Source organism: Ammodytes marinus (assembly GCF_949987685.1).
Source record: "Ammodytes marinus genome assembly, chromosome: 1".
In the NCBI taxonomy this organism is placed as follows: Eukaryota; Metazoa; Chordata; class Actinopteri; order Uranoscopiformes; family Ammodytidae; genus Ammodytes; species Ammodytes marinus.
The window spans coordinates 3,388,447-3,413,050 of NC_137230.1; the positions used below are offsets into that span (position 1 = coordinate 3,388,447).

The 24,604-nt window shown below is 41.5% G+C and overlaps 1 protein-coding gene across 3 annotated transcripts in view; it reads right to left on the reverse strand.

The window, feature by feature from the left end:
* Positions 1-869: 869 nt before the first annotated feature.
* The window catches only part of il16 (interleukin 16), a 51,105-nt gene continuing 27,370 nt past the window's right edge, over positions 870-24,604 (reverse strand). The window contains exons 13-26 of one of the 3 annotated variants that reach the window (XM_080034347.1): positions 23,764-23,881; positions 23,226-23,358; positions 22,844-22,931; positions 21,794-22,014; positions 20,083-20,238; positions 16,892-17,017; positions 16,143-16,239; positions 13,962-15,064; positions 11,376-11,512; positions 10,191-10,356; positions 9,082-9,183; positions 3,627-3,852; positions 1,953-2,087; positions 870-1,633 (exon numbers count right to left, since the gene is read on the reverse strand). In XM_080034347.1, the coding sequence (XP_079890473.1) occupies positions 1,458-1,633; positions 1,953-2,087; positions 3,627-3,852; positions 9,082-9,183; positions 10,191-10,356; positions 11,376-11,512; positions 13,962-15,064; positions 16,143-16,239; positions 16,892-17,017; positions 20,083-20,238; positions 21,794-22,014; positions 22,844-22,931; positions 23,226-23,358; positions 23,764-23,881 (2,984 nt within the window). In that variant the 3' untranslated portion in view covers positions 870-1,457. Of the gene's footprint in view, positions 1,634-1,952; positions 2,088-3,626; positions 3,853-9,081; positions 9,184-10,190; positions 10,357-11,375; positions 11,513-13,961; positions 15,065-16,142; positions 16,240-16,891; positions 17,018-20,082; positions 20,239-21,793; positions 22,018-22,843; positions 22,932-23,225; positions 23,359-23,763; positions 23,882-24,604 lie in introns of all 3 variants that reach the window. The other 2 variants (XM_080034348.1, XM_080034346.1) reach the window with 2 other exon arrangements.

Sequence of the window (24,604 nt, forward strand, 5' to 3'; positions counted from 1 at the left end):
AAACAAACAGGGATGAGACGGATATAAAAGCAAGACGCAAGATCAAGGCGAAATGTTATGATGAAATAAATAAGCAAAAGTATGTCCAAATAGTATGCCTACTGCATCCTAACGAAATTATTTTTATCGTCGTATGTAGTATGTAGAATAGAAAAAAGAAAGAGTATGCGATTTGGAACGCAGGATGTGGGTTTGGGCCAAATTTGACAAAAATCCCTCAAGCTTTCTTGATTTATAACTTTCAGGAGTCATGAGGTCACAGTGACCTTGACCTTTAACCTCCACAATCTAATCAGTTCATCCTTGAGTCAGAGTCGACATGTGTGCAAAGAAAATCACTCGACGAGTGCAGGTGATATTGCATTCATAAGAATGGCCCGGACGGAAGGACAACCAGAAAACATAAAGCATCTGGCCTTCGTAAAATAATCGTGATGAAGGACGATGTTGAAACAAGCGTTATAGCTAGGACCTGAGCCACATGGCCTCGAACCAGGGAGACACAACCATAGCGGGACAGACAGACACAGAGGGAGAGGGACATATATACAGAGAGAGAGAGAGAGAGAGAGAGAGAGAGAGAGAGAGAGAGAGAGAGAGAGAGAGAGAGAGACAGAGAGAGAGAGAGAGAGAGAGAGAGTGAAAGATAGGATAGCATGCAAACTAGGAAGAGGAGAGAAAAGTTGTCATGAGCTGTTTGGATTTCTTCTTAGTTCTGTGTTGGTTTTGCTGGAGATATAAAGATGAACTGTTTTACCTGTTGAACACCATTGTGTTGGTTGACATCCATTTGTGTGGACAATTTATACATTTAAGAAGTCATTTATTCTGTGTGCAAAACATTTTTATTTTATTTTGACATTCAGGCATTCCATTTAACTGTAAACAAAGCAGCAGTATGCAGGACAATCCCCAGACCTCACTGAGACAGTCATGTGTTATGTACCAGTGAGAGGAAGTGAGAAACCTTGGGGGGGGGGGGGGTGCTGACCCTTAGTAACCTTTGGTCCGAAATACTGATAGGCTGTGTTTGGAAAGCCATACTAACATCCTACTCATATTGACGTAAATTTGAGTATGTGGCGGTTGTGTATGCGAGTTTGGGTAGGCGAGAAATGCCCGGATGAGTACTAACTCCCGGGAAGATTTTGGGTATAGATCGATTGAATACTTTTCCTACTCAACCGCCCCACAATGCATTGCGTCTTTTCAAACGACAAGGAAGTTAAAAAAAAATTCTTTATGTACAATTCTGCATTTTCTGCTCAACACAAAATGTAGTTCTATATCTCACCTGTGGAGGGCGGTAATATGCTAAACAGCGTCTAAACGGCCGGAATCTTTAAGTAGACAGTATGTAGTATAAAGATGTTGAGTATGTAGGAGGGAGGACGTTAGTATGGCTTTCCGAACACCTGTGGAAATGTATTCAGGATTTCATCTATGAACCAGCGTCTTTAAGGTGGACACTCCACAGCGGCCGGCCTCCTGCTGATCACCACGGTGACGGCTCCCTCTGGTAAAGCCTTGATCATGGTCCACGCCTCAAAGCGAGTCATGTCCTGCACACCTGAGCCCTGCACCTGCAGCAACTCATCTCCATGCTGCAGACCACTCTGCTCTGCTGCTCCACCTGAGACACACACACACACACACACACAAATAGACAGACAGACAGAGATAATAAGTTAGATATTGCCAATTTTGCAAACATTTCTGAAATTTCAAGATATAATAGTTTGAAAGTAAGTAATCAACTGGCAAAGTTTCATGCTGATATCTATAGGTTAAAACATTTGACCCTATTCACCTACACAGTGTCTCCAGTTAACAATGAATAAACAGCCTGATCGTTGATTAGTGATTGTTAATACAATCATACATTTTTAATATCGATTGGCAATGAGTTCCCTGTTAATATAATGTATATAATGGCAGTAGTTAAAGTGTACCTGTAAAGATCCTGTTGATGACTAAAGGTCTGTCTCCGTGGATGGAGCCTTTCCCTCCCTCCAGTGTGAAGCCCACTCCCCCAGCTCCTTTATCCAGGTCCACACTCAGCATGGCTCCCTGCTCCTCCACTGAAACTAAATGGTAAATGGACTTGACTTATATAGCGCTTTTTAGCGGATTTTCTCAGCCCCAAAGCGCTTTACATTTCTCACCACATTCACCAATTCATACACACACTCATACACCGATGGTAGAAGCTGCCATGCAAGGCGCCCTCTGTACCATCAGGAGCAATTTGGGGTTCAGTGTCTTGCCCAGGGACACTTCGACAAGTGGCGGGTAGGCGGGGGATCGAACCTCTCCCTACCCATTTCGCAACTGTCCCCACCATTCAAGAGTTTATTTTCTTATGAACAACAATTACAGCAGCAGTCATTGGCAATTCAATTCTTAAGTCCCAGGTTCCTCTCACACAATGCAATATAGAATAAGACAATCAGAAGTGAAGCAACACATGAGACACATAAACACAACAGTAGTGCAAGGACAGTGCAGATATCAAGTGTAGAGATACGGTGCACCAAAAGTATATAAAGTATAATGCAAAATAAAGTTAAATACTGTACATGGAAATAAAAAAAATAGCACACGCAATCAAACAAGGAAGTGTAGCCTGTACACCCTTATTGTAGCTTGTATGCCTCTTTGAACCACAGGGCAGCAGTAATTGAAAACCCTGCATTAATTAAAGGTCACCTAATATGAAAAATGGCCCTTTTTATGGTTTATGGTTGAACATTAATATGGGTCCACCGGTCTGCCTAAAGATGTCCAAAGTATAAGGAAAAAGCAACCCTCTCTCTTTTTATCCACCACCACCTTTGTTCAAAAACCCAAGTCCGATTTCTCTCCCCTTATGATATCGTAATAGACATCAGGCACCCCTCATTACCAAGCGTATTAATCTGCTACCTGTCCATACTGTGTGTTCACTGAAAAGATATCTGGTGTTATTACAGAGTCTCTAAACTGGGATGTAAACAAAGGGCCCGGACCCCTTTGTTTACATCCCAGTTTACAGAGCCTAGGCTGTGTATTTGCACAGACATTTTTTCGTGAGGAGATACTCACTGATTTTGATAAAAAGTGTTCTCCAGAATCACCTAGTATGCCATGACATGTTCTAAAATGGAGCTTTTTCCGACAGAAAGGCTGGAAAGAGGAGATTCAGTAAAGACACTGTGAGAAATATAAAGGGTTTTTTGGCCATCAAACCAGTTTATAGTAGAAACCCAAATAACAATTGTGAACCTGAACATTAGCATAATATGGGACCTTTAAACAGTTGGGACTGAACACCCTTTTGAGTGCTTGTATATCAAAGTCAAAGTCTTTTCTTGTCAGTTCTGATATATGCAAGACATACATCAGAATCAAAATGGCGTTTATCTCTGGCCCACAGTGCAGTAAAAATATAGAGTTAAATAAGATAAACAAGATAAACATAAAAAATAGTGCAAAGGGATTTTCTGTTCAATATAAAACAGTATATATAAAATAGAATAGACAGTAAAAAAATAATAAGTTAAAATTAAATGTGCAATGTGATGAAAAATATTTACAATGTGCAATATGCAATCAACTGGATGTACATTTTAAGGCATATTACTGACCTGCAGCAGTGCTGGACTCTTCTCCTCCCTCTTGTCCTCCCTCCTCCCCTCCTCTCTTACAGATGACCACCACAGCTAGCTTGAGGCTGCGGGCTTGACGCAGAGCGGCCGTGGCATCAGCGTGTGTGACACCGCGCAGGGTCTGTCCGTTTATAGACAACACCTCGTCTGTTCTCTGGATGGTGCCCTCCTGAGCCGCTAGGCCACTGGGAAACACTTTGTGGACCTGCACGGAAAGACAACCAGGCACACACACACACACACACACACACACACACACACACACACACACACACACACAGCTGCAGTGAGTATGTGCACAGCGCTTATGCCAGTCAGGGTCCGATTGAGCATTTATGCAGAAGTAATGTGACTCGAGTCGCATTATTTGGTTGTGTAAGTGTTGTAGTGTTTACGGCTCATTCAGACTAATTTTGCTATTAATTAATCTGAATATAACAATACATTAATCATTTAGTTGTGCAAGTTTGTCTCAATGGTTTGTCTTAAATGCAGATTCATCTAGTGATCAGTTAAAGTGGGGCGGCAGTGGCGAAGTGGGTAGGGAGTTCGCCTCTGGTGTGCAGGGTCGGAGGTTCGATCCCCCGTCTCCCCGCCACATGTCGAAGTGTCCCTGGGCAAGACACTGAACCCCGAATTGCTCCCGATAGTTAGCTTAGCACCCTAGTGCTAAGCCTACCCTGCGTGGTAGCTGCTGCTATCGTTGTATGAATGTGTGTGTGACTGGGTGAATGTGTACAAAAAAACAATGTAAAGCGCTTTGGGTCTGCGATAAACGGAGATATAGCGCTATACAAGTCCATTTACCATTTAAATAAATCAATATTAATCAAACCTAGTCAAATTATCATTCCATAACATCTAACAATAAATCAATTATTATTGAGCTTATAAATCTGATAATATGACCACAATTACCGAAGGTTAATGAATTCTTGACGTGTCAGCGGCTGATTTACCCTAAAATATTCACACAAATGACAGAAACTTCTAGTTACAATATAAAGGCAAGTTTATTTTAACAATAGTGAATTTAGGGTTACATCATCCAAATATACAAGCACAGAGAAATTCTACCTAACAACAGTCAAAACTCAATAAAAGAAAAGAAACGTCTAGAAAAAGGTTAAATACCTGTACACAAATGTCAGTGTGTGTGTGTGTGTGTGTGTGTGTGTGTGTGTGTGTGTGTGTGTGTGTGTGTGTGTGTGTGTGTGTGTGTGTGTGTGTGCACATGCAATGTGTGAGTGTGTGATGAGGTGTGTGGGTGTGGGCCAGCAAAAAGGGGAACCAGAATGATGGACTACAAAAACAAGTCAGGAGTTTGGGAAAACTACCAAAATGGCGGACAATCTCATGGGATTGGAAGTCTAGCGTGACTTTGAGATGGTTTTAACCATAGACACCACAACCATAGACATTTATAATGTCTATGGTTTTAACCAGTGGGGAAGTGTCACGTGCAAAACTCTTATTTTCTCGTCTCAAATGAGACGCAAGGAAGAAATCATAAACAGAAATGCGGGAGACTTGAATTCCACACGATCTTTAACTTTACAATTACAGCCAACATTCATGTAGCCTATGTTAAGGCTACGGGAGTGTAACGTTTGTGACAGTGTGTGTGAGAGAAAGAGAGAAAGAGAAAGCGAGCACATGAGCGCACAAGAAAGAGAGTAGGAATATAGAGTTCACCCAGATATGGCTGGATCACGTCAACAAGCTATAACCCATCTCTACACAGTAGGCCTATTACATGTAACCAGCGGGGCTCGGATGAGCGGGTTAATGTAAACAAAAGCACAACTGTAATTTCCAGCAGTGGAAAAATAAAACAAACACTTTTCTCTGCAGAGAAAATAAATCATGAACAGCACAGCAAATCAAACATTCCAAGTCAAAGTAAAACAGAGTTTAGTGATCACTTCAAAAGCAGTAGGGGAGACCCGGTACAGTTGTAACACCTTGAATTCCTACAATCAGAAACAAGCTAGAGAGATGACACTCACTGTGCTCGTGCTCCGTCAGTTTCCCTCCTTTCATTCAAAAGGAGAGCCACATCAGATACTTCAAGAAGAAGTTAACAAAAGTCTGTTTGAGGTAAAAAAATCTACTTTTCTTTCAGACGTAGCCTACTTTTTTGGATTCTGTCCTTATATCAAATGTCCATGAATCCAAACAAGTATTATTGGAATCACTGTTTTGTAAGCTAAAAGTAAAAATGGCTAACAAGTGTCAAACTAATATTCAAGCTAGCTCACATGAGATGAAAACATGGTTGGTGATACTGGGACAGTTGTAACACCTTGTTACAATTAACACACAAAATTAAATAACTTCATCATATACCTGTTTGAGGTAGTGAGTCTTGGCCTTGATCTCATGTTTGAGGTTGTGTGTTATAATTATTAAATCAATCTCATGTTTGAGGATGTATGATCTACTCATTAAATACATTTCTTGCATTGTAATTTGATGGCTTCTTTTTTGTCATGCATAAGAAAAAAGGTAATGATTAGGCCTACTTAAAAACAAGAAATTAATAATCACAATAATATGACTGATCAATATCTTTCATTTTGAGTATATGATTGATTAATTCTGAATATTTTAGACATGTTTCAACTGTCCCCGACATGCGTTACAACTGTCCCTGTATACTGGGACAGTTGTAACAGTAGAGAGTCTGTATTATAATTAAATTTGCAACCTTTACAGATTTCATAAAACCACTTAAATACATAGTTTCAGTAGCTAACAGATTGAAGTTTATAATATAACAAATTGGTTACTCTAGTTTAAATAGTTTTGGATTTATAGCAAAAAGTGTTACACTGTACCTGGTCTCCCCTACCTAGCCTATCTAAACTATCTGCCCAGAATATTAAGCCAAAGACCTTACTTGGAGAGCGATCTCAAATCTCTTTCCTCGTGAACGGAGAGCGGGGCTCGGGTGGCCGGTGCCGCGATGCGAACACAGAGGAGGTGCCGGGGGTCCGGTGTTTTGTCTCTTTAACTCGCCAGTTAAAAGGAGACGGTGTTTTCTGCTTGTTTAGACATCAGCGGAACTGTGTGTCTTGGTTCAGAAAAAGAATCAAGCAGCTGCAGGCTACTTTGTTGGAGGCGGATAAGCTGAGAACGGGTCGTCAGCTGGTCGTCCGTTAGGGTGTCGACGTGAGGAGATGAAACAGGGAATCTGGTCGCCTGGCTCGCTCCTTGAGGTGAATTCACTTGTCAGTGAATGGGAAACAAAGGTATAGCCTACCCTTGCGCTCTGGTAGAGCGTCACACAAAGTCCGTTGATCAAAGTTTCGCCGCGGCCAGCTGGAAAAAGTTGAGAAAAACGTGTCCTTTGTTTTGAGGTGAAGATGGTTCTTTGTTGAAGGAAAAACATCCTCCAGCATCTCCAACAGCAAGCGGGTTAAACTGGCATGAAGACAATTTGGATGAGCCGCGTTCGGGCTTAAATGCTGGTCAGAGGTGGAGCCTCTGGTGGCCAGGTATCGAACTTGGGAGGAAATAGAGATGAGCGACTCCTCCGGGCCAGGATGTCTCTGTTGATATTAGACAGTAGGTGGAGTAGCCCTTTTGAGCTGACAGCAGAATATGCCTCTGCTACAGTGTGAATTGGATTTTAGTACATTTTCATTCATACTAACATGTTTAAACCTTACATGTATTTTAAAGAAGACAGACAGGACATGTTTTCACACCTGTGCTGTCTGTGGAGCACAGTGAGTAAGTCAGGAACATCTCTGCACACTGGTCTTAACTTTGAAAGTCATGTCAGGACAGTTTTTGTCTTTTCGAAAACATATCCAAAGTAAGAGGCTTTCTAGCACAAGCTGACTCTGAGAAGCAGGTACATTCTCCTCAAAGTCAATAACAGTTTTGTAGAGTTCTACAGCACAATGCCATCTAAATTAAAGTATTACACATCAAATTATAACACACAGGCTTGTTGGACTTTTACTGAACACATGAGATTAAAGGTGAAATTATTTTTTACAATCAGTCAGTTTTTCTTTTTTCTATCTATCCATCCATCCATCCATCCATCCATCCATCCATCCATCAAACTTTTTGGCTGGAGGCAGAAATCTTTGATATCGTAGGCCTATCTCAAAACAAATGAAACCAAAACGATCTGCACAGGTAGATACCATAGTGTCATTCTGATGAACTCACTCTTTCAGGAGACAGGGCATACTGCCATCCACTGGCCATCAGAGTTAATAGCTTCAGATACAGCCACAGAAATCTACAGGCACATCTTTGTCTGTCCCAAGGTAAATAAATACTTGTATTAACCATTAATTAAAGTAATGCTGTTGTTAGCAAAAACCAGCTACGCTAATAAGCCACGGGAGTGCCATGCTGACTCTGACAGCTTGTCGGAGTTAGCGACAGTAACTAAAGAGAAGCCCTCCACCTCATGGACATACTGTAGGGGAGAACGGGGTTATATGTTACACGGGTTGGTTATAATCGTTATATCTCGGAACCAGAAGGCGCTGTATGTTAAATTTAAATTTTGGTATGTAAATATCCAGAATTGGGATCAGAGGTCACCTACATAGTCTTCCTTGGAGTTAAACTGCTGAATTTGAGAGAGGACTGTTTGTGTTTTTCATGTCAAATTGAAAATATTTAGCTCCTCAGTATTTTTCTTCTAGGCTTTTACACAATGGGTTTATAAAAAACACTTGTAACCCTATACAAGTGTGAAGGGTAAGCTATAGTTTAGATTGTTGTTAGCAAGCTAATTAGTTGTCAGATGGTTTTTGGCCTTAATGCTAGCAAGAAATTCAAGTTGGGGTTGGTCGTCACATTTTTGGGGGGGTTGGTTTTCACATGTTATCCAAAGGCTGCAGCTGTATACTCACTGACACCCCAGAGAAGGAAAGAATAGAGCAGTAAAAGGCAGCTAGCATGCAAAAGAAAAAAGGGCAACAAAATCAAAACAACCCAGGGCATCCCAAACTAGACTAGCTGCCAAGGCTACTGCACCCCAGTGCACTCCACCCCAGTTGGAGAAGAAGAAACAGTAAGTTATGTAGGCCTATTTGTCAACTTGACAATGCAATTAAACTTTCAAATTTAGTTCTGCTTTCTTGCCTTCTTTTTAAGATTATTCCCATTAAGTTATGTGTATATCCCATTATAGTGTGTGTCAACCGACCCCTTGATGGGGTTGGTTGTCTCAATGTGTAAAGGTGTCTTTGATGATTAATTTCTTCTTTATTACAATAAGTTAGAAAAAGTGAGGGGTACGCATTTCAAGCCAACACCTTAAGCTTCAATTTTATGTAGGAATGACTATTGAAAGATGTTTAGGTGATTCTCACTAGAGTAAAAAGTGTGCATACTAGCCCCGGTCTCCCCTATGTCAGTCATGTGATCAGTGTGAATGTGTATAGTGAGAGTTTCTTACTGTAGTAGCTTTGTTCTCTGAGTCCGACCCCCCGGCGATGCTGAAGCCCAGCCCAGCTCCCTCCTCTTTATGGAGAATCACAACATGGATGTCCAACAGTTGCTGTAGGGGAAAAAGGGGGCAGAATTATTATTCTGCAGTTTATTCATTTTTTATATTGTTAAATATGAGAACTCAGACTACTAAAAAGGACACAGGCAAATATTGACAAGCATAAATGAAGAAAAGACTTCATTTTGTTTTTATTAAATGTTATATATATTCTTGAGCCATTAGACATTTCCCCTACCAATGACAAAGCACTAACTCACACTGAACGTTTTAAAGGCACATTTCAGTAAAAGGCTAAATATATTCTCCTACTACTTGTAGGTCAACACAAAAAATAAATGAACAGGAAAAAAAAATTACCCTACAAAATGTTGCACCTGACAACAAAATAGAATACAGTATATGAATAAATCTGATAATTCAAACATTTTACTAAATTTAATTTAAATTGGGAATGGACTGATGACCTCAGTATTTCTAAAATATCTTCTATCTATGTAAGGGTCTGTTTGCAGTATCATAAATTATAGTAAATAGTTCCCCTAAAATTGAATTACTAAATTATGCCGACCTCACACCAAACAGCTTCTCAAGTGGTTTGACAATCGCACACAAATTTACAATGTTGGACTGAAATCACAAGAGTCTTGCTTGAGTTGTTAGTCCACGGGCTAGACCAGATATATGTACCATATGGGTGGGCATATTCTAGTTGTGATTCTTCATATCCTATACATCCATAGAAGAGCGAGGGAGCTACATGTGTATGGAAAAGCGCCATAAGATAAGAGTCCACCTACTAGCTAAAAAATACATTTGTATTTGACTGGAATCACTTTTTCCCCCGAAGCAGGATTGCAAATAATCATAATCTCAAAAGGAATCTGGTCTTGCAATATGATTTCCCCTGTCTTTGCTAAATCAAGTCTTTGACTAAAAACTAATGACCAAGGTCTTCACGTGTGAGTTGATTGTCTTTAGATGTGAGATGTTGTCAGTCTTTAGTCTTTTTAAAGTCTTTTAAGAGTCCTCTAGTGTGTGGTAGGCATTAGGCCTACCTTCAGTGTGTCCTCATCCAAAGCTTTGACTTCCTGGATCATCTGATGTATTTCCTGTGAAGGGATGGCTGAGATGACTGAGTGAGCGCCAGCAGAAGCTGCTGCTGAGTTGTTGTGAGATCCCCCTTCCCCACGCTCGATGGTACACTCCCTCAGTGTGGCCAGGCTGGGTTTTACACACAGAAACACATTAGAGATGAGTATTTCAATTCAATTCAAGAAAGTGTATTGTCTCTAACATAGTGACAGGAAGTAGCTTTTAGTTTGAAGCTCAGCAACAGAAGTCTAAAATTTAATCACACAAACAGTTCAACAAAACAGACAGGTGTAAAGCAAAGCTGCATTAAAAAGAGCTTGTCTATTTTGGCTAGTTTATAGTGTGTATTGTAGTGGGAATGAAAGAGTTCTTGTAAGTTCTTTTTGTTGTTGTTTGAAGCATCTGCCTGAGGAAAGTAACTGAACTGAGTTGTGTTGTTTAATGTCTCTAGACATCTCAGAGCATTGTGCCTGGCAGCATGTGTAGAATGTGATGTTATTATACATCAATGAAAACCATAGATAGTAAATAATATGGATGTAGCATCCGGGCTGACCTCAGTTATTCACACGGCATCCAATAATCCTGGTTTGTGCGCATCGCCATTTTGTGAGATTTTTACTCCGCCTCACGTCGGGGGGAGGGAGATAGCTGACGTATACCTCCGAGGCAAAGTGAGGGACAACGGGCGGAGAGCTGTCACTCAAGAGATCGCGCCAATACATTTTAACCTCCAAAAGAATAAAAACTAGCGTGGTCCAAAAAAATTCACCCCCCTCAGAGTTGTCATGGAGATATGAACTAAACATACAGACTAGAATGGTTTTTTGATCCAGGTCTGAAATAGGTTTAATAATGCTGTGAAAACGGCAGGTTTAACATTGGAGTCAATGGAAACGGGCTCTCTTCTGCATACAGCCCCCAGTGGCACTTCCGGGTTACTACAGTTGTGGTCACTTCCTTATTGGATGCTGGTAAAAATCGCTGAGGTTGGGGCTTGATGAAAACCCTCCACTGCTTCTCTGACAAAACAGGAAGTACCTCTTTCAACCTGAACCCACTTCCATATGAAGAGATGAGTAAAATAAGTCCACGATAAAACGTAAGAAATCATGTTTATCCAACCTTCTGTGTGTGTCTATTCTTACCTGACAGAAAATCCTCTGTCTGTGCTGTCTGTGGTGGCCTCTGTAGATTCCTCTGCACTGGAGTCCTGCAGGTGTGATGGGTGAGGGTTACCATGGTGAGGCTCCATGGGCAGAGAACGCATCAAGGCCTGGGACACCTGGGAGAAAAACAACATAGATTAACACACAGATGACAAATGACTTGATTTAAATCATAGTGTAAAAATGTACATCCAGTTGATTGCATATTGCACATTGTAAATATTTTTCATCACATTGCACATTTCAATTTAACTTATCTACTTTGTACTTTCTATTCTATTTCATATACTGTTTTATATTGCACAGAAAATTCATTTGCACTACTTAGTATTTACAATGTATCTTGTGTAAATATTGTATATGTGTATCTTATTTAAATATTTTATTTTATTTTATCATTTTAACTGCACTGTGGGCCAGAGATAAACACCATTTCGATTCTGATTTATGTCTTGCATATATCAGAACTGACAAGAAAAGAATTTTGACTTTGACTTTTGATAGTGTTCACCTGTCTTCCTTTGACTTTGAGTCTGATGTTTTTTCGTAGTTTTGCTTCTCATTTCTATCAGTAGCTATTATTAACATTGTCATCTCAAGATGACAATGTTAATAATAGCTACTGACTGTTATCAATAACCTCAGATCAACTACTGATAACTGGTCAAGAATGTTCAGATATTCAGACAGGTCGGAATCAAAGCCCAATGGTAGAGACACCTATGAGTAAGACAAATGAATTCTTATGTTATGTTATATACTTTATATATAGGCTACAGTTTAGAGACCTTAGGTCACATATAACGCTCATTTGTCAGGTTTAAAATCGTAATTTGGGTTTCTACTAGAAACTGTTTTCATGGTGTGGTGTCCAAAAAAAACTTTTATATTTCTCACAGTGTCATGGCTGAATCTCTTCTTTTCAGCCTCTGGTTGCGTTCCGAATCGCATACTCTTTCTTTTTTCTATTCTACATACTACATCCGACGATAAAAACAATCTAGTTAGGATGCAGTAGGCATACTATTGGGACATACTTTTACTCTCTTAGTTCATCATAACATTGCGCCTTGATCTTGCCTCTTGCTTTTATATCCGTTGCATCCCTGTTTGTTTTCATATGGAGGCTTCGTCGATGTGACGTCACTTCACGTGCACACTGGATTGTGGGTCAGAATCACCCAAATAGGATGCAGTTTTCAACACTAACAATCTTGGCCACATGAAGTAAGACATCCGGGTACTTCTAACCATCCTAAATCTGTCCACAAGAATCGGGACATCCTAAATCTTTTTTCTACATACTATATAGTAGAAAGTATGCGATTCGGAACGCAACCAAGGTCTCTTTAAGCCCCTCCTTCCAGAAAGCCCAGTCTGCTCTGATTGGCCCTGAATCTAACTAACAGTTTGAATCTAACTGCCAGTAATCTGGGGGTGAGTTTATCACAGGTGGAGGAAGTACTAAATTAGATTGATAATGGGGAGGGGGGGTTTGGCTTCCCCTCTTATCATGTCATAAGGAGACAGACATCTGACTGGTTTTTTTTAACACAGGCTAAAAGGAGTAAAAGAGAGAGGGTTGTTTTATTTCCTCGATACACGGGGGACATTTTGGACAGACAACCAAAGATTTATTGTGTTATCAGTCACAATATTAGTCTGGGATGGCTCAAAAATCCAAAAGTATAGCTACCGGAGTGGTGTGCCATTGTTTCCAGCAATAGAGTTGATCGTTCAAATATATGAAGAAAATTCAGGTATCCTCTCCTCCAAATAAAGTGGTATAAATAATCTGGTTGAATTGTTGTTAAAGCTCCCATATTATACACTTTTCGGTTCTATTATACACCATATTATATGGTCTTAGTAGTCCCTAATACGTTTTTCTTTAATTGTTTGCTGAAAAAAACTTTCAGATAATTTATTGTACTATGCTGATGTTCAGCTAATCTCATAATGGCCTATTTTTTCAAAAGAGCTGCAGCTCCCCTCGTAAATATACAATCTTTGAGCTGCCCCCGCCCCCTGTCCGGAAGCGAAGCCAGATACGCCTCGCCCTCTGTCTGTCAGGGCCGTGGACCAATAAGAAATAGGGGTGTGGGCTGCACAGTGGAAGCTTCTGGCTTTCCAGTTTGTGAGGTCAGAAAAGGGGAAAATTCTGACTGGAGTATATTGGGGGGGAGGGGTGGGGGTTTCAGAAAGGGGGAGAGTGAGAACAGGAGAGATTGTTATTTTTTTTAAATATTTTGGCAGTCTCTAGGCACACCGTGGACCCATGGATATGTTAGAACACATTTAAAAAGTGCATTTAGCATAATATGTGACCTTTAAATCTTTGTGATTGGCTGCTTGTGTTTCTTGACGTGTTGGGGTTTGTGTCAGCAGTCTAGCCATGTAACCTTACTACTGTAATATTTAATTTATTTATTTGGTCTGCACAATATCTATAACTGATATCCATGATATTCAGAACTCTAAAATAAGACCATTGTTGTTATAAATTAGAATTGTCCAATGACAAATAAAGTAAATAGCTCCATAGCTCCTCACATGACTCATTACCTGGTTACTGAAGGCGAGGATTTTCCCTAAACTCTCTCCCTCTAGGCCTCTCAGATGGGGACTGTCTGTTGATGGAGTCAGGCTCAGAAGTTTTCCTTGGCTCTGTGCTCTGTCCTCCTCGATCCCCTCTGGAAGTCTCTCCCCTTCAGTTTGCCTGGATGTCGTGGGAAGTACCTGGGACTCTGTGGACCTGATTGGGTCCACTTTTTCTGGCTCATAGTCCTGTTTGGCTGGTGGGACACTACTGTCATCATGGACTGGAGCTGGGTGATGATCATGTATTCCTGGGTCCAGATCAGTGCTGATGGTGTCAGACAGTGGGAGGTCTGTGCAGGACTGGATGGAGAGCGGTTCATCTTCTAAGGACTTGGCTGTTTGACTACAATCTTCAGATGTGATGATGGAGGGCGTAGCAGAGACAGTGGTGTTGTCTGTCTCCCTAACAGATGCAGATGGATTTTCCTGGATCTCTTTGAAGAGTTCCTCTTTACCCTGCTCAAAACCTCCATGTGGGGCAGAGGGACTGGCGGACTCCTTATCCATCAAAGGCAGTGAGGTGGAAGGGGCCACAGGCCTTCTGTTGCCCCCGTTCTCTGGACCCTCCGGGCTGGAAAAAGTCTCAAATGAGTGGATCTTTTCTTTGATGGACAATTTGGTTACAGTTGTGGCAGATCTGCCTCCATAGCTTCTGTTGAAGCGAACAGCAGGCCTCTGCTCTGCAGGTTTAGCTTGATTCTTCTGCTCATCGTGTATTTTCCTCAGACTCTGGCGAAACCATGTAGGCTTGGGGGCCACCGGGGGGGCCTTCTTTGGTCCCAGAGGAGTTTCACCTGTGTTTTCAGAGGTCACGTCAGACGGATAATTCACCTCCATGGCTGTGCCATTGAGATCGGAGGTGTTCTCTTGGTCACTCATGTGAGCAGGCTTTCTGTGTACGTGGATAGGCTGTGGCCGCTCTGCAGCGTGGTGAATCTCTTCAGGGGAGCTTTCTGAAAGGCGAACCCAGGGATCCTGAGGGTGCTCCTGGGTGTGTTGGTGGATACGAGGCTGTCTCCTCAGAGCTCCTCTCTTTGGCTTTGAGCAAAGCACAGCTGATGAAACACCTATCCACAAAACAGGAAGTCATGTGTTTAAAACATTTCTAGGACAAAAACTCATCAAATTAGACAGTACCGTGTATTTAACTTGGCAGAACTTTTAAGTTGTAACAACATGCTTACATTAAAACAATTATTGTTTGAATTTACAATTTAAACAGAAATGTTTGAATAAATATGCAAATTTGGCAAATCTAACAAATACATGACTACATCTCTTTAAAAACAGAGAATCCAGTTGTTGGATGAAGCCAGAGTTAAATGGAATTTTTGCAACACACTAGTGTCCAAAGCTTTTGGATACAGCCTTTTTTGTCATTTTATAATTCAAAAAACACGTCTAAAAAAATGCATTTTCCAGCATGTTTTATGAACAAAATACATCATAGAGTTCATATTTTTGGTTCAGAGTATTGATCAAGATGATTATTGATAGATTCAAACAGACAAGGTTTAGTCAAATAATCACCTAAATATAAATGTTTAGCCTTTGATTTATACTACTGTGAAAGAAAACATGTTTTGGAAGCAAAAATAGACAAAAAAAACTTAATGATTCGGCTTACAGTGTCTCGCCTTAACTTAAGACAAACTGGGGGTGCCTTTAGCTCAATTGGTAGGGCGTCCCCCCCCATGGGCCTCGGCCAGCAGCAGACCCGGGTTCAATTCCAGCCCGCGGTCTATCTCTGCATGTCACTCCCCTCTCTGCCCCATTTCAACTCTGTCTCTACACTATCAATAAAGCATAAAAATGCCAAAAAAATATCTTTAAAAAAAAAAAAACGTAAGACAAACCGTTGGTCATCAGCATAGATTCATATCAAACAAGAATAATTCAAAAGTTATACAGTCTGGTTGTGATTGAAGCGTGAAATGATCAGCTTTGCTCCAGCCCCAGTTAAACAAACATCAATGCATACTGACTGAACTGTATTGACTGATCTCAAACAGGAAGTGAGACCTCAGTAACTTTCCATTGCAATACTGTTACACAGAGCAGCGGGCTCAGCTTGCAGAATAGATGGGCTAGTTCTGGAGTTGCATTCAGGTGTATGAATGTAAAGTATTACAACTGCTCTCCTACCTGTGTGTGGTGTGTTGTGGATGCAGGCTGCAGTGTCTGGAGCATTGGAATGGTCTTTGCTCCTCTGTGACTGTCCTCTTAGTCGTTCTCCCTCCTGCTACACAAACAGGAAGTGTTGGGTAACTCTATGAGCTTCTCGAGCAGCAAACCACAGAGAGGTGCAATGATGTACTAGCTGCTTCCGCTCCGATATACATCCACATCACTGCTACTGCTGCTACTGCTTTCTAACAGTTTCACTCTTCAGTCTACAACAGGCCCACAACCTAACCAGCAACACGCCTTATATGGACAGGTGTTAAGTTAGGACGTGTGCCACCTTGTGCAGGGTTGGTTCTTTCATTTATGTTTTACCTTTTAATGACAGATAGGTGAATTTGTATGCGCCTACAATGGCGGAGCAGGTAAAAATCCTTCCCAATGTCTGTTTTGATGGTTTTTATCATGTTTTATCACACTTATGGATCTGAGATGATGCTAGATAACTCGCTGCTTGAAGACCGCAGTGCATTAATATGGTGATGTAGGGATGAGGGAGGGGACTGCTAACTTAAAGTTTTGGGATAAGTGTCTTCCTCAAGGACACAATGGTAGAGATGGTGGGCACCGTAGATGTAATACCAGCCTCTGCTAGTTTTACAACTCACACCCTCCTGTCCGGTGCCGGGGATCGAACCAGCGTCCTCATGGTTACTGGTCGGCCACCTTTCCTCTAGGCCATCCTACCACCGGTATGTAGAGTGGCGTACCTGACAGCTGGTGTGTGGTGAGGGCTCTGGGCCTTCATCTGTAACAGGTGATCCTCTGCTGGAGCCGGCGTTATAACCCTCCTCACTAGTCACATCCACAGGCCAGCACGACTGACGCAGCCTGGACTACACACACACACACACACACACACACACACACACACACACACACACACACACACGCACACACACAAACACACAGACATTACACACACTACACTTACAACTAACACAGAAAATTAAGAGGCACTAACAAGCAGAGTGACAGGAAATAAAATATAAACAGAAATCTTTATAAGACCTACTAACATTGACCACTATTTTCACTTGGAGGCTCAGTCCATGTGGCGTAACTTCCGCTGTGCAGTGGATTGTGGGTCAGAATCACCAAAAAAGCCGTTGATTTCACTAAAAGCTACCATTGGATAGTTGGGCATCTGGGCATTTTTCAACATGCTGCATTTTTTAGTTTAACCTTTATTTATACAGGTAAATCCGATTGAGACCGGAGACTCTTTTTCAAGGGAGACCTGTTTTCATTCCCACGTTACCATTCACACACACATTCACACACCGATAGCAGCAGGCTAACTATCGACATTCACACGAGGCAAGGTGGGTGAAGTGTCTTGCCCAAGGACACAACAACTATGACACAGGTGGCCGACCCACTCTACCACCTGAGCCACAGTCGCCCCAATTTAAACACATGTATTGGGACATCTTAAATATTGTTCTACCATACTAAATAGCAAGGGAAGTATTGGGATTGGAAACACAGGGTCAGTGTGAGTTCAACAAGCATGAAGATTGTGGAGTGCAATTGTGTGTGTGTGTGTGTGTGTGTGTGTGTGTGTGTGTGTGTGTGTGTGTGTGTGTGTGTGTGTGTATGTGAAGGTAAAACTGCAGTCTGGCACCGTGCACTGCTGCACAGCTAATGGTTTAGTTCGACAATGTTGTTGGTCACGCCTCCCCGGATTTCAATTACATCGTTTGTTCGCACACACACACACACACACACACACAGACACTGGTAGGTACACACGTAAACACACGTAGACAGGCACACACACACACACACACACACACACACTAGTAAACACACACTAGTAAACACACACAGACCACACACACACACACACACAGACACTGGTAGGTACACACGTAAACACACGTAGACAGGCACACACACACACACACACACACACACACACACACACACTAGTAAACACACACAGACCACACACACACACACACACACACACACACACACACACAGATGCACACATACACACACAGACACACACACGTAAACACACAGACACACTCTCTCTCTCTCTCTCTCTCTCTCTCTCTCTCTCTCTCTCTCAGGTGTGCAATAAGAGTATTTCCTTTCGCCCTAGTTCTAGACCCGACTTTCCTCAATGAAAAGCTAATTGCTCAAAACTAATAACAAATTCACATGCATACATGTACGTGTGTGTGTGTGTGTGTGTGTGTGTGTGTGTGTGTGAGCGAATGAGTGTGTGTATGTGTGTGTGTGTGCATGTTTACGTGTGTCTGTCTGTCTGTCCGTGTTGTAAGAGAAAACCTGACTTATTTCAATGCAAAATGAACTGCTCAAAACTAATTAGAAAAAAAAACTCACATGCAGCCCTACATGACGACGTGCAAATTCACCCGTTTGTATTTGACACAGACACACATGCAACTAGGTAAAGAGTTAATAGAGAAATAACTTGCCTTAGGATATCTCTGTTACACATTCACTGTGTTTCACTGGTTTAATAAGACTTCTAGACTAGACATCCTCGAGCAAAGAAACAAGAAAATATAATGACAAAAATATTGAACAGACCAAGCAGAGGACATCAGGGAAGGGAAGTAGAAAGTGTCTACGTTTTCGGGTTGTTTTTATGAACAAAATGTCTTATAAATCAGACAATTAACATAATTTGAACAAATCCTTCTGTAATAACCTTCGGAATAGTGCTAAGAATGATTAGGGAAAGTTTAGTTGATGTAAGTGCTTTAGAAGATGAGATTTTTGGTTCAGAGTATTGAAAAAAATTTTTTTGAGATAATGGCCGTCAAAGATGGTTGTATAGGAGAAATATACAGACGCAAACAGACAAGGTTTAGTCAAATAGACACCATAATGTACATGTTGGACCTTTTATTCATACTAGTATGAAGAAGACATGTTATGGAAGCAAAATAGACAAAAAATCGCAAAATAGACGAGAGCTTTAAATAATTATATTTGTATTATGCCTGTCATGTCTAGTGCATCAACCACTATCCAATTACCGTTGTCATGCAGAAAATAACTGTCATCAGTGGAGTGCTGGATCTAAATGCCTTATTTAAATGTAGATTAATGCATAATTTGTATACATAGTGACACACACACAGACATACAGACAGACACACACACGCAGGCAGGCAGATCCACAGACACACACACACACACACACACAGTTAAGGCCACTACTATTATATCAACGCTACTGACATTTTGTCATCAATAAGTGGCAATTAGGCGGATCGTTTGTGACTGTACCACCTTCACGCTTAAGGACGACACACACGCACACACACACACACACACACACACACACACACACACACACACACACACACACACACACACACACACACACACACACACACACACACACAAGGAGCTGTGTTAAATCTGTTAACAATGTGAAGCTTGAAGGACAGTATCTAAAACTCTATTGGCTGTTTGACTAAATAATGGAAGATATAAAATGCTGGTTGTTACTCTGAACGCGGTGTGGCCTAGTCCTTCTCTGCCAGGTTGTTAGTTTCCGCTCCTAGTTAACCCCTTGTCTTTTGCAAACTGCCTGTTTCCCTGCTTCAATTATTATGTCTCGCTCTGACTGATTATCTGGTTTTCGCCCCGGCTTTGTTTTTGACTCAAGTAAACTGGAACCTTTTCTCTCAATGTCTTTTTCTGTGTGAAGTACCCACTTGCCATCTCTTTGAACCTTTACACCAGACCCCCCATTTACCTGAATACAATCCCTGAATGTATTGAATTGATAATGCAAACACCTGCCATGTCATTTATCTACAGTATGATGCATCATTTGAGGAGAGCAGAGGAGAGCCAATGGGGAGGACGGATGTGGATTTGGAGAGAATTGTGTGTGTGTGTGTGGTACCTTGTTGGCCCTGAAGGCCAGATCCAGGGTCTGCTGACTGGACAGGTTGGCGGCAGCAGCAGCAGCAGCAGCAGCAGAGTTATATGGAACGTTATAGTCTTCATCAGGATACACAGGCACTGACAGCCTGTTGTCTGACCATGTCTCTGTTGGAGACTACACAACATGGAATATGACAAGATGAGTGGAGACATTCTGCTGCACATTGAAAGAGGATTGCTTGGATACACTCATAATTTTTTAATTAAGGATTGAAGTGACATGTCAACAGTATGACACATTCAAATCAGAATTCTTAAAAAGTCCGAAGATGTGTGAGAATACATGTGTGTTGTACTTAAAGCCACTACGAGTAACATTTAAATATATTTTAAACAGCCTCATGTTTCCTCTGATAGTCATAAATTACCTTTAACAGCAAACAAGACCATCAGTGCAAAGAAAGACGTTTTTATATAGTGTTTATTACTACATTTGATCTGGTCGCACACCCAGTCCGATTTTCAGTTTTTGCGTAGGCAGGCTCTATGGTCACTATCTGTATTGTTCGCAGATTTCAGTGTACCACAGCAACGCAATTTGAGAAGCCTATCCCTCCAGGTGTGGGAAGGGGAGCAGGAGCCTTGTTTGAGACAGTTGTTTGTCGTCATAATGACTGATAACGGGGCTGAACCATCAAAGGAAAATAAATAAAATGCAATGAAGAAAAGCTAAAAGGGAGAGTAATAGACGGGGGGAGGAGGGTGTTGACAAGCAACGTGTAAACAATTTCACGGGAGTGAACTAGTCTGCAGTGTTTACTCCTAAATGAATGAGCGGTTGGTGCTAACACAAAGTTTACTTTGCTTCACCATAAATAGTCATTATTTACAACAACCTAAACACATTACCTCATCGTGATCCATACAAACTACCGTCTCTCGTTCATTCGCTTTCTGTGAGGACACGTAATCTTTCAGCTCTGTGAGAGAGAGTAGCTAGGTGACGCTGCTGCATCAACTCATTACAATCAGGTGTGTGTGGCACTGACTGGCATTAGTTGCTGTGTCACTAACCACTCTCACAGAGCTGAAAAGAGCCTGTGCCCTCACACTTTCAACACACGGACATGCACTATATTGCGCCCTTATAATTTGACACTCGCACGCGCTAGAAAACCGCTTTACGACAGCTGGCGTCGTAAAAATACTACCGCTTTTGTCCAAAGGGGCCGCCAACTGAAAAAGTTACTCGTAGTGTCTTTAAAGTAGTCTCTTTTTCAGGAATACTGATCTAAGAAACTGTATTTTGCACCGATTGATCAGTTGGCCGATTTATGGCATTTGAGGTAATGTTCATCAGATGATATCGTGATATCGGCATGATTTGATTGGATTTTTATTTATCTTGAACAATGAACAATATTTTAAAGAAAAAAATAAAAATGACACAAAGATAACAAACAAACCTAGATAAAGCATCAAATGATATCAAAGAACCAAAAAGGATAAGTTTGAGAAGGAACAGGCAGAAGCACAATGCTTATATATTTCTGCCTGTTACTAAATCAACCATTGGCTTTCCTGCTCTCAAAATCTCAGCATTGGCCATTGAAAACCCCTTATCAGTCAACCAGTACCGTGTATAGAGGGGCTACCTCCTGTCTGTACAACATGCTGGGTGGTTTGGTATGGTATGGTATGGTATGGTATGCTTATTGCTTCTTGCTTACCCTGGGTGTGTCTAGGCTGTGGACGCGTGCCGATGGGTGGTGGTGGTGTGTGTTGTGCATGGTGAGTGTGGGGAGGCAGTGGTGCTGGTGGCTGGGGGTGTTGTCACTGCAGGTTGGGGTCACAGTCTTGTGGTTTGGATGGAGCCTCAGCTGACTGCAGCTCTCCACACAGCGCTCACTCCTCTGCCTGCTGTGAGGGCAAGACTCCAGCCTACGCAGCCCTGCTGGTGACACAAGGAAAGAGACAATCCAACCCGGGTCCTTCTCTCCATGTGATTCCCCCATCTCTACCCCATTTCATCTATGTCTCTCCACACTGTCTAATTAAGCAAAAAATGCAACAAAAAAAATCTAATAAATAAAGTTATTATAATGTTTAAAACAAGAGACACATTTCCTTAAGAATCTGTGATTGCTCTGATTGATGCTGCAGGATTTATAGATCCCTTTAAACTCAATGACCTTAATGTATGGGTGTGTGTGGCTGGTAAGATGGCCAAGAGGAAAGGTGGCCGACCAGTAACCATGAGGTCGCTGGTTGGATCCCCGACACCGGACAGCAGGGTGTTAGCAGTTAAACTAGCAAAGGCTGGTATGACGTATACGGTGCCCACCATCTCTAGCCACGAGGAGTTGGGCATTTACAAGGCAGGGTCTGAGGAATTATGCAATAGAGTTGCTTCATTAATCCCACAAGGAACTCAATTAAGATTCTAACTCTTTATCCAACACCTAGATGTGTCTTTATTAAAGAGATGCAAATGTACACATACTGTAATTAGTTAGAAATAGCCACACACAATAACCAACATTTCCTTAAAAGTAATAACATTGAAAAAACGTTTTTTAATGTAAGTAATCAACTGGTGGTTGTTGATGATATCTATGAGCAAATGTTTGCAAATGACAATGCAGAAGATAAAATACAGTATAGCATCTAGTGACACGTGAAAAGTACAAGTATCATTTTTTGGGGGAGAAATGAGAATAGTATTGTAACAGCATACCGTAGACCCTGGAAATGAATTTGTGGACGTGTAAAAATGTTACCATCAATACTCCACTGGCTCTTGTCCTTTCTCAGTTTGCTGTTCTCCACTGCCTGAGCGATAGCATCATTCAGCTGCTGCTCTGACACCTGGCACACAGACAGACAGACAGAGACAGACAGACAGACAGACAGACAGACAGACAGGTATTAATGCTGACCACTCTGGTTCAAATATTCCAACAGCTATTGGATAGATTGCTATGAAATGAGAACATTTTAACATGCTGATATTAGCCTTGTCTAAAATGTTAGCACTTACAACCCAACACACACACGCACACATGCATGCACGCACGCACGCACACACACACACACACACACACACACACACACACACACACACACACTGGTTAAAGGAAAGGAAGTGGAGGCTTTGCATACTTTGGGGTCAGGGTGTCGACTGATGATGATGTGGACTGGACCTGGCGTGCACTGGCTCAGGACTGTGTAAACGTCATTCAGAGCCATGTTGTTAACCACAGTGTTGTTGATCTCCATGATCTCATCCCCACACCTGAAGGCAGAGGGGGAAGTTCAGGAACATGTGTTAGAAAGAAAGGGGGAAAAGTGTGTGAAAGAGTTCCAACAGTGTTTAGCTAAGGACCATTGTTCCGTTCACTGGGTCAGCTGAGTATACCATATACAGGAGTTCTTACTTTCTTTTGTTTAAAGATTATTATTTGGCATCTTATATATTTTTAATGATAGAGTGGAGAGACAGAGATGAAATGGGGCAGTGAGGGGAATGACATTCAAATAACTACTCCAACCACTACACCATGAGTGCCCCGAGTTCTTAGTACCTGATATATACTAACTATTAAAGAAGGTTACTGCCTGTATTGATACAAGATCTAAGAGGTCCAACCAACGTCCAACCCATGTTTCCATCCGTGTATACTCTTGTGTAGCTCCTCACCGCAGTCTAGCGTCCATGTGTGCTACTGATCCAGGAGACAGGGTGTGGATGTAGATCCCAGGGTATCTGTCCCCAGATGGAACACAGCACAGTCCAATACCCAGACCCACTCCAGCCTCTGGGAAACAACACAGGCAGACTCACTTGTATTATGATATTATGAACTATATTGAGATATCACTAACGGTGGCTGTTTAATTTTCCAAAAATGAGTTAGCATTTTCACGCCATTGAATGGCAGTAGAGCCATACAAATAAGGTGCCGACTCTCTTTCAGAGTGACTCAAAACGCTTTTTCTTGAAATTATAAAGAAAATAATGACAAATGATCAAATGATCAAGTACCAGAGCCTGAAGTGATGTTTTAAAAGGAGAACTCGACCGATGTATTAGTTTTCTTGTTGAGGGGAGTACGACCCAAAATGGTGACCTTTGTTAAACTAAAAAAAACAGTAAAACAGAAAGGAAAAAAGCCTGATATAATAGGCTCCCAGAAGTTACGCACTATAGCTTTAAAAAGATATTTCTAATCAGATGTAACCCTGAAAAGCAAGAAAACTTTTCCTATTTGAAATTATAAAATAACAAAGATATTTGTACGTTTACAGTTCACATATTACTTATTTTCAGGTTCAAAATGGTCATTTAGGTTCCCACTAGAAACTGGTTTGATGGTGTGGTGTCCAAAAAAGCCTTTATATTTCTCACAGTGCCATTGCTGAATCTTCTCTTTTCAGCCTCTGTCTGAAATTCTTGTTGTAGAGTGTGTCCCTTTAAGCCCCGCCTTCCAAAAAGCCCAGTGTGCTGTGATTGGCCCTGATTCTGACTGCAGGTTAGAATT